The following is an 11481-nucleotide window of genomic DNA, read 5'->3' as shown; positions in this document are numbered from 1 at the left end:
ATTCTCGTCTCTACATCTGATGTCATTCTTACCGAACACTTGACTGTTGTAATTAGATTTATTTATAAGAACGAGGAAACCAATAAAGCCCAAATTGAAGAACATTTTTGAGGATTTCAATCTGTTGACTACATTACTGGACAGGGTCTGTTTGAATTCATAAATGGACATTTAAAATCATTAGAACTAAATTTATCAGATTTACGAGGTTAATCTTACGATAATGGTGATAATATGAGAGGAAAGCACAAAGCATTGCAACAAAAAATTATTGAAAATAATTCAAACTACACTCTATATTCCCTGCTCTGCCCATTCTCTACATTTGCAGAGAGAGAAGTTGGCTAAAAGATGCAGCTGAAATTTCCTTCGAAACAGTTAATTTCTTCAGAGTAGTGCAGGAGCTTTACCACTACTTTTCTTCATCCATTAAACGTTGGTCTATTTTGCAACAGTATCTTGAAAATCTAACTTTACAGCCACTCTCCAACAACAGATGGGGAAATACAATTCAAGCTTTAAGGCCGTTGAAAAACGATTTGAAGGAAATTTTGAGAGCGTTAATAAATATTCAAGAAGATCAAACAATAGACATGGAGTAAAGAATTCAAGCAAAAAATTTGATTTAGAAGGTTTCCTCGTTTAAATTCATTTTCTTTAACATCTGGCACGATATTTTAAATTTAGTAAATGTGGTAAATAAAAGAATGCAAAATTCTAAATGTGATTTACAACATTGTAAAGACATTTTAAAACATTGCAAAGACAATTTATAAAATCTTATATCAGAACTAAATAATCGTATATCAGATGAAGTGTATGAACATGGAATTGCCATTGCAAGTATCGTTGCTGATGATTTGGAGGTGGATACTGATTTTCCGCAAAGTCGAAACAGGTTTATAAAAAATATTTCAAGATGAACAAACCGACGAGCCAATCAACAATGCAAAACAAAAATTTAAGGTTGAATTTTACAATATAATATTAGACACTACTATTTCTTCAATTACTGAAAGATTCAATCAATTTAAAGAACATTACAATTACTTCAAGTTAGTACACTATATACCTAATTTAAAAAAACTATAGTGACAATGAAATTTTAAAACATTGTAAAGAATTAGAAAAAAAATTAAATATGATACTAAAAATGTTAATGAAAAGCGCATTGGTGGATTAAACTTCATTGAAGAAATAAAATCTTTGCGATGTTTTACCAAAGAGAATAAGTCACCTATTGATGCTTTAATTTATATTTAAGAAAACAATCTTACCGATAAATTCCCAAATATTGCAATAGGTTTACCGATTTTATGAACCCTGCCAGTTTCGGTGGCTACTGGAAAAAAAGTTTTTTTAAACCTAAAATTATTAGAAATTATAAAAAAAAACAACATGCGATCTACCATGGCGGAGGAGAGATTATCGGGCTTGTCAATTATATCCATAGAGAGCGAAATTTTGGATAAAATGAATATAAAGAAATTGATACGAGTGTTTGTAGCTGCTAAAGCTAGGAAAATCAATATTTGAATATATTTTCTAATTTTTATATTTTGCTTAAAAAATGTTTTATCATTGTTTAGTTTTTAAAATTTATGAAATAATAAAAACACTAAGACAAACGTGTTTCAATATGGTAATTTTAACGCTTTTCATTTCGAAACTCAAATTTTGAATTCTATAAAAGAGTATTTCACATATAATTTGTAATACTTTGCTAAAAACTTCGTTGCCATTCTGCTAAAAACAACCTCTTGCAAAATTTCCTTTCGAGTTTCGGATCAGGATGTCAGATCGGACTTTCGTCCTTGTACCGAAATTGAAAGATTTCGAATTCCCAGGATGAATTCGCAAAAGTTCGCCAAATGTTCGCTTCTAATTTTAATAGGCTCACCACAATAGGCAAGTAATCGCCAAAGAAAAAATTCAATTTTTGGCAACGATACCTTAAATTGTAGTCTGTCTCAATCTTGTTCGTTTCTATAAACGGTTATATTTCGACAACAGAGAATAGTATTTTTCTCGATTTGAAAGGTATGAAATATATAGATATAATTTCAAATTTCTTTCGTTTATTTTTCAGACTTATTATTTGAATTCTTAATTTACAAAAAAATTAGAGGCAAAATTGTACGAACTTAACAAGCGACTTTAATCGTCGAATTGTAAGAAATGTGAGGAGTCATTAGGTAACTGCGGGTATTGCTATTTCATGTATTCAGTTAGTAATATTATTGATTGCCCCTTATTTTTATTTCCGCTTTTTTAATCTAATTTACCGTTAAAGTATTACTTGTTTATGATTTGTTTCGTAATGAATTATGTTTTCAAAACGAACAACATTGTATTCACTTCTAATAAGAAAGTTCATATTCCTATGCATATTATTTAAAAATTGACTAATAAGAATTTTTTGTTTCCTTTTCTTCAGTAATTCGGGAGATTTTTTTTCTTCTTTATATTAAGATTGCTTTGCCAGGACGATCAAAATTAGTAATTAAGAGATGTCTTTCCCATACAATGTAAACAAAAGGCAAGGTATAATCTGAAGTTGTTAACTGATCAGAGATTTAATAAAATGATTTCTAATTTCATTCAGATTGGATATTGGATTATACAACTGATGCAATTTGCTCTATATCACGATTTTTTTTTTAAAGGAAGGAATTATCGCAAAATTTAGTATATAATTTTTCATTTGGTAAAAAAAAAAAAAAAAAGTACAATTTACTTAATGCATATCTACAGTTATATGGGAGAGACCTTTGTTGGCATTTATTCAATTATAAGAGGGTTACTATTCAAAGCTTGTAAAATTTTAAATGCTTCATGTGTGTTTTTCTATTTTATTTATTGATTTATTTATTTCCAAATTACAAGTCTTAGCATTCTTGTTTGGTAGTTTAAAGTGTAACCATTTAAATTTCTATACTTGGGATGTTATTTTGGAATCAGAAACCGATCTCAATTAAAGTGTTTTTATATAATTTTTCCGAGTTTAAATATCCATAAAAACATTCAGATATAAAAAACCTTTTACATTAATTTGTTATTTAATTTAATAAAGACAGAGAAAAATTAGCAATGTAAGCTGTATTATTAATTTTTATTTAGCTGCATAAATGATAATATTCCATTTGGTTACCTCCTATATAGTTGTTTTATATTTTAAAAAACTGTCTAAAAATCAAAAGGAATGATTTTGGCATACAGTTTAATTATCTGATCTAAAATGCTATAAATTTTAGCCATATTAGAGCAAAATTAAGTAAAAATTGATGTTTATGCCCATTCTTCATGTAAAAACCTTAATGAATGTATCTCACTTTTTCTTCAATAGTATATTTTTACTGATTTATCTGTGTTATGAAGAGAATATTTGCAGTAACTTTTAATGTTAATTGGATACATCGAAAGTTTTATGCAAAACATAAATGAATTTATATATGTATATCATTTTTCAATTAAAAATTTTCTGAAATAAATAATTTTAAATATGCAAGTTATATTTGTAGTTTAGAACATACCTAGGGAATACAGAACAGTATGGCAACACTCTATTTCAATAACTTTGAAAACTTTTAATAAATGAGATTTTCCATAATCCTGAGAATTGAAATTTACAGTTTTCCCAGAAAATGCAAATAACAATTTTAAGAGTGAATTAAAAATTATATACATATATATTAACACCTTAAATTCTGCACGTTTGATGTGGAAACACCCATGACATCAGTTTTATTGAAGTTTTATTGAATTTTAGCTTTTAATATCTTTTTTTGATAATTTTGTTTTGCGTTGTATTTGCTTACCTGATTTCACAATTATTGGAACATTGATTCATTTTATCATTTCTATTTCCAGTTCTTTAGATTGTAAAATACTTGAATCATTCCCATATAGCTTGTATTCAATAACAAACCCGTTACAATATCATCTAATAACAATGTATGGAGTCCAACAAACAGAGTGTTAATTTTCCACCATTCCATTCATAAAATATTCCCCCAATCATTGTTAAATGAGTTATTGTAAATATTTTAATAGCTCTAGGTTTCAAAGCTCTATATAAAGTGGATCTATATTCTTAGTTTACATCTGGGAGTCCTGGTGATTTTTTTATAATTCTTCCCATTGTGCAGTTCTTTCTTAAAATTGTGCCAATTTTCAAAACACTTGTCTTTTGATTGCTCTATAAAAATGGAAAAAAGAGCAACTTCACAACTAATTTTATATTTTTTATAAACCCATTATTATAGTAAATGAGCAATGAGCATTATCATAAGCATTTTGCGTATGAAAATTTTACACATATATCATAATCAACATCAATGTAATCAATTTGATTAATCTGTAAATCAAAATTAATTGGAAAACAGTTGACAGATATGCCAAAAATTGCAATAAATAAGTGAAGAAGATTTAATTTTATGTTTAAAAAATGAATTATACTTTCACATTGCTCGAAAAAAAAAAACTGTTTGGATGCATTATTAATATCACTCTGGCTCATTTTTGCTTTTGAAAATTTCACTTCTGCTTTATGATTTTGGCAATGATTTTTTTTTTTTGCAGCTATCATAAAAGCAAAAGTTAGTGATTTCGAAATTTTAAATATATGAACTTTAAAATAGAATGCTTAAAAAATATACAAAAATCTTTTTAAAAAATTGAGATGTTCATTAACAGCTAAAGTTTTTTGCTCAATCTTCAATTCAGGAAAATTAAGTGAAAAAGAAAAATTGTGTTTCTTCTGTAAGATTTCATACTGTTAAGGAATGTTTTTTCACTTTATAAGAATATTAAATGTATTATGATCATTTTTGCCTGAATATAATATGTTCAATGAAATTACAATATTGAAGTGTAATCATTAATTTAAGTATTCATCTTAGATAAATATGGAAAGCAAAAAATTGGATGCCTTGTCAAAAACGACTTCACAAGCTGTTTCGAAACCAGTCCAGAAACTAGTATCGAAAGGGCAATCAAGTGTTTCCTTTTCTAAGGTAATTAAAAAAAATTTAGTATTTATTGCAACTATGTTTCCCTTCTTTTATAAAGAAAAATAATATTATAATTGGTTCAACAGAAAAAAACACTTTTTTAAATTTAAGCTTATTTGTGAAAATAAAAAATTTTACAAAATATTATAAATTATGATATCTTTTCAATATTCATTTGAGAAAAGCATGGGAAATGAGCAAAACAATGCTATATCGAAAGAGATCCAAAACACTGATTTATCCAAAGGCAATCAAAATGGGTATTTTGCACTTTTAAGGTATTTGAAATTTATATTAATAAATTTTACTATATTCTTTCTTTCTTTCTTTTTTTCTTTTTCTTATACACACAAAAAAACAAATTGTATAATTTGGTTAAACAGAAGAGTTCAAGGGGAGAAATTAGAATTCTTCTGTAAAAATAAAACATTTCACTTAAAACATTATGTGTCCATATCATTTCAATACTCATTTCATATGAACAAGGTTACCATTCAAAGGGATGCTACACTGAAAAAAAATCCAAGAAACTGATATATCCAAAGGACAATCAGATATTGATATTTCATCTTCTAAGATCATTAAAATATATTTTTAATAATTTTTACTTCAATGCTACTTTTTCTTTATAAAGAATGCTAATATTATAAACTAGTTCAATGGGAAAATTTAAATTTTTAAATTTGAGTTAATCTATAATAATGGTGCATTTCACCTGTGCTATATATAGTAAAATCACTTCAATACTTATTTCAGATAAGCAGGGAAAATGAGCAAAAAGGTGCTATACCAAAGAATATAAAAAAAACTGATTTGCCGAAGGGGCAACCAAATATGTCCGGTTCATTTTCGAAGGTAATGCACTTCAAGTCTGAATTAGACTGTAAAAATTTAACATTTCACTTATCTATTATTGTAAAAATATAATTTTTATATTAATTACAGATCTCAAATGAGAATTTGCTTGCTTCACCAATAAGGGTCCCCAAATCTGATTCAGAGGCAATCCAAAAGAGTGATATGACCGAAATGCAACCAAATGTGGTTGCTTCGTCTTCAAAGGTAGTTAAAAAATATTTTTTAAAATTTTCAAGGAAGTTATATTTTATCGAAATGGCTGATAATATTTCATTTCTGAAGAAACTTTGAATTTTAAAATTTGAATTTGAATGAAATTAAAATAATTCATGTAAAAAGTTATCTTTAGTGAGAAAAAAATTAGTTCACATTTCAGAACAATATTTTTTTATTAAAAAAGTCAAATTAATGTATACAAAGTAGTTTACATCTAAAATTTACATATTATTGTATGTTTAAATTGCATTATCTTTTAAGGTTTTATACAGATGCAGTTATTTGTTTTTGTAGTTGGAATTTAAATTATTTTTTGAATGAAGGATCATTTACTTTTAGATTGTGATAGGCAGTTCCTTTGATAAATAATTTTATACTCTATTCTCTTTTATAAAACATGAGAAATATTTAATATTAAATTAAATGTCAAAAATTTATTTTATTACATTAACAGTAGAAAGGTTAAAATGTGCCAATATTTTTTATGAAATATTTTAATTTCAGGCTAATGCTACTTTCTTCAGAAAGTTTGGTTAATTTTTTGAATTTCATATTTACTGTCTTACTTATACCAAGAGAAATTTTAATATACTATAATTGGCCTGAAATTGAGTGTGCAGTAGTCTAAATCTTTGCTTTTAAAATTATGAACAATTAATGTTCATGTCTTTTACAGCTTTACATTCACAGAAATAATAATTTACTTATTAAAAAATCTAATATTATAATTTAATTCAAAGGGAAAGTTTAAATTTTTGTTAATCTATAATAATGATACATTTCACCTATGCTATGTATATTAAAATCATTGCAATACTATATTCAGGCTAATTCAACTTTCTTCAGAAAGTTTCGTCAATTTTAACATTTCATATTTCTTTAAGATACTGTCTTAATTTTTGCAAAAGAAATTTTAGAATATACTATGATAGTTAAGTGTGAATTGAAATTAAGTGTGCAGTAATCTAAACCTTTATTTTTTAAATTATGAACAAATAATACTGATGCTTTTTCAAAGTTAACATTTACAGAAATAATAATTTTTTTATTAAAAAACATTTCAATAGATGAAGGAAATGAAGAATGTAGAATAGTCTAAATATTATAATTTTTGCATTTTCTCTTATCAGAAAAATAAGGGTGTTCATTGTATAAATTAGTTAAGAGGCTAGAAATATACATCTATTTTATATTGTGTGACACATCCTTCTGGAAATTTCCAATTCTCATGGTAGGATTTTGTTAATGATATTTTTTAATTGACTTTTCCAATTTTGACAACAAAGTTTCAAAGTCTTTGGTATTAAGAACTTGAGAGTAAATGAACTTTGCAATGATTCAATTATTACAATCTATCGAGTTTTTCAATCTTTGAGATTTTTACTGAAATGGCTGTTTTGAAATTATATCTGAAATTTCTTTTCATGTGAAATGGTTGTTACTATATATAAATGTAACGTTTTATGTACAATTCCATTAATAAAATCTTAATCTTAATATACTATGCTTATACTATTTTGTGTATAGTAAAATAATTTCAATACTTATTTCAGGTAAGGCGGGAAAATGAGAAAAGGGGTGCTATACCAAAATGTATCCAAAAAACTGATTTGCCGAAGAGACAACCAAATATAGCTGCTTCATTTTCGAAAGTAATGTTCTTTAAGTCTGAATTAGAGTGCAAAAATGAAACTTTTCACTTTATATACTATGTGTAACAATATAATTTTTATATTCATTTCAGATGAACTTGTCAAATGAGAATTTCTCTGCTTCACCAATAAGGATCCCCCAAACTGATTCAGAGGAAATCGAAAAGAGTGATTTGACAGAAGTACAACCAAATGTTGTTGCTTCGTCTTCGAAGGTAATTAAAAAATATATTTATATCTTTTCAACAAAGTTATTTTTTATCAAAACAGCTGATATTATTCTATTTCTGATGAATCTTTGAATTTTCTGACAGAAATCAAAATACCTAATGTAAAATGTTATCTTTAGTGAGAAAAAAAATTATTGCTTATTTCAGAACAATTTTTTTTTTAAAGTTAAATTAATTTACAAAAAGTAGTTTACATCTAAAATTTAGTATTATTGTATACTCAAAATACATTATCTATTAAGGTTTGATATATATGCTGTTATTTGATTTTGAAGTTGGAATTTATATTATTATTTGATTTGATGAGGTATCATTTACTTTTAGGGTGTCATAGGCTGTTCTTTTGATGAATAATTTTTTCCTCTTTTCTCTTTTGTAAAACATGAGAAATATTTAATATTTAAATAGATGTCAAAAATATATTTTAAAGCTTTCACAGCAGAAAGGTTAAAATGTGCTATTATTTTTATATGAATTATTTTATTTTCAGGCTAAATCAACTTTCTTCAGAAAGTTTAATTAATTATTTTGCATTTCATATTTCTGAGTAATATTGTCTTCCTTTTAAGAAATGAAATTTTAGAATATACTATAATGGTCCTAAAATTGTGTGTACAGTATTCTTACCCTTTACTTTTTAAAATCTGAACAAATAATGTTGACTTCTTTTTTAAACTTTGCATTTACAGAAATAATAATATATTTATTAAAACAGCATTTCGTTAGGTGAAAGAAATGAAGAATGCAGAATACTCTAAATAAAATAATTTTTTCATCATATCTTATCCCAAAAATCAGGACGTGCATTGTATAATTTAGTTAAATGGCAAGAAATATGTATCTGTACTATATTGTGTAATACATCCTTCCAGAAAATTTTTCAATTGGTGTGGTATGATTTGCTAATGCTTCTCTGAAGTCCCTTTTTCCCTTATGAAAGAATTTTATACTTTAATATTTATATTTTTTAATTGGCTTTTCCAGTATTGACAACAAAGTTTCAAAGAATTTCGAATTAGGAAATTGAGGGTAGATGAATTTTATAATTATTTAATAACTAAAATCTATCAGGTTTTGCTGAATACTTTTAAATTTTTCTGAAATGTTTATTTTGACATTAAAGCTGAAATTTCAGATCATGTGAAATGGTTTGTTAGAATATGTAAATGTAACATTTTATGTACAATTCCATTAATAAACACTTAATTGCAGCAGATTTTACTCATCTATAGCTTCATATGAGAATCAAAAAATGTTTATATTTGACCATGAGAATGGTGGTGTGGAGTTGCAACTCTAATCTATGTTTCTGTCTAATGTAACATGGATTATTGCTTACAGAACAATTGCATTTAAATTAGATTCCAAACATCTTGATAATTTTGAAATATGTTTTTTTTTCCCCAAAAGTCAGTCTTTTCTCTTCATAAATTGGTATAATCTTGAAATTTTTTCTGCCTATATAAATATTAATGTAAATATGAGATCATTGTAGTATTATTGAAATTGGTGTTTATATTTTTTAAAAATGTTCTCGAATTATTAATTATTTCTTTTAAAGTCTGTAATATTTTTATAATTGTAAGTAATAATATTTTTGAAGAAGAATATATTTGGTTTTTTTTAACTAAATGATGTTGGTGTCCTATAACAAAATGAAATAAGTTGTTTTCATTCTTTTTGTAGTTTCAAATTTTGGCAAAAGGAAAAATTAAAAAAAAAAAAAAAACAGCATCTTCCATTCTGGGAGTGAATTTCTTATGCATATAAATATATTTGTACATGAAAAAAAATCTGAAAATTAATTTAAAATTAATATTATCTTTATCTGAAAATAAGTTGTGCATTTATGCATCATATAAAGAGAAATGTAATGCATTTTTTAAATCTTTGTTTATTAATACTTCTTTTTATGTAATTATCTTGAATGATGCATTAATAACCTATGGAAACTAATCACTCCTTTCAGCTGTATTACCTTAAAATGAGACCTCACTCCCTCTTTCCAATGTGCATTTATTTTGCTTATAATTTACCTTACCTTTAATTTTTTAAGAACAATTAATATATTTGCAGTCATTGTTATAACTTATAAAGTCATAAAAAAAGCTGAATTTTTATATTTCTGTAATTAATTAAACATTTTTTAAGTATCATGCCTACTTACATAAAACTGACATGTAATTGTGAAGTATCTATCTTGTGTAAGTAAATACATAGGACTGGAAATATCCTTATTAATGTTTTTTTTTCTTTTTTTCCCAGAAATCTAAATTTGCTCAAGGCGGTAGAAAGAAGGATACTTGCCAGTCTTCTGAACCTTCTACCAGGTTTTTTTCTTAACTTATTATTAAACAAAAGAAATATTATTCCTTTCAAGTTAAGTCTTTAGATTTCATCGGTTTCACAAAACATACATCTAGAACGTAAGGAATCATTTTAATTACAGTCAAATTATGTTGTTTGAGGTTATTAAAAATTATAAAAGAAATTTTGAAAAAATTCTTTCATCACTTATTTATTTAAATAAGTGTCTTGTACCTAATTATCATTACTTCATTAATGTATTTTTAATACAAACAGTATTTTAAATTAATCTAGATTTTCCATCTTCTCAAAATTTATGTGATATTAACCGTAGTTTATTAAACAATATGAGGAAATCGGCTGTTAAATATTTTGAGACCAGAAATATATCATCGCCTATGGCACCTTATTCTCTAAATCTGCCATTGAAAGTTGTAACATTGTGTTGTTTCATCGTTTTTTAGTGGAAATACTGTTGATTTCATATATCAAGAAAATTATAATCGGTGTGAGAAGTTCCTCTCAAAATCATACAATTTCTTTTAGGAAGGGAAGTTTCATTACTACAATTGGCAACTGGTATCATTATTTTACATATTTTTAATAAGAAACCATTTACAGTTTCTTTTTCATACTTATTTAATCAAATAATTAGATCTTTTTTTTCAGCACTGCTAACAGTATTTTCCATTTATACTATACACTAAGTGGTTAAACTTATTTTAGCTTTTGACTTTATCTTCATGTATGTTGTCTAACATGTTTTATAATTTGCAGGGTATTCCTCTATGTTTTTTAACTCATCTACAGCTTTAATTTTCTTCATTTGTATAGAGAATATACTTTTTATTGACACTATATATGTGTGTGATTTCGTGCATGCATGCATGTATGTATTATACTTTTTATTGACATTATATATATGTGTGTGTGAGTGCGTGCATGCATGTATGTATATAAGGGAAGCACATATTTTTGAGCAGTTTCCTTGCCGTATAGAGAAGGCTCTTTTGATTTTTTTAACTTCGCTGTTCTTCCATCCCATCAAAAATTACGACTGTTCAGTACTTTGCTACCAACGCACCAAGTTAGCAAGAGCCCATTCTAGGATTGCTCCTTTTTTTGCAACTGCGCGGGTCATGACCCGCCAGAACTGTTTAGAGCTCGGAACGCGATGCTTACCGTTGTTAGCGGGGTGACTCTATG

The 11481-nt window shown here is 26.2% G+C and overlaps 1 protein-coding gene across 1 annotated transcript in view; it reads left to right on the top strand.

The window, feature by feature from the left end:
- Window positions 1–4907: 4907 nt before the first annotated feature.
- LOC129959318 (uncharacterized) overlaps window positions 4908–11481 on the top strand; it is a 39398-nt gene continuing 32824 nt past the window's right edge. The window contains exons 1-6 of the mRNA XM_056072137.1: window positions 4908–5015; window positions 5769–5867; window positions 5958–6074; window positions 7640–7738; window positions 7831–7953; window positions 10234–10298. Coding sequence (XP_055928112.1) covers window positions 4908–5015; window positions 5769–5867; window positions 5958–6074; window positions 7640–7738; window positions 7831–7953; window positions 10234–10298 — 611 coding nt within the window. The remainder of the gene's footprint in view (window positions 5016–5768; window positions 5868–5957; window positions 6075–7639; window positions 7739–7830; window positions 7954–10233; window positions 10299–11481) is intronic.

The sequence above is a fragment of the Argiope bruennichi genome, chromosome X1 (assembly GCF_947563725.1).
Source record: "Argiope bruennichi chromosome X1, qqArgBrue1.1, whole genome shotgun sequence".
Taxonomy (NCBI): Eukaryota; Metazoa; Arthropoda; class Arachnida; order Araneae; family Araneidae; genus Argiope; species Argiope bruennichi.
Note: the sequence above shows the minus strand (reverse complement) of the source record. Positions and strands in the feature narration are given on the sequence as shown.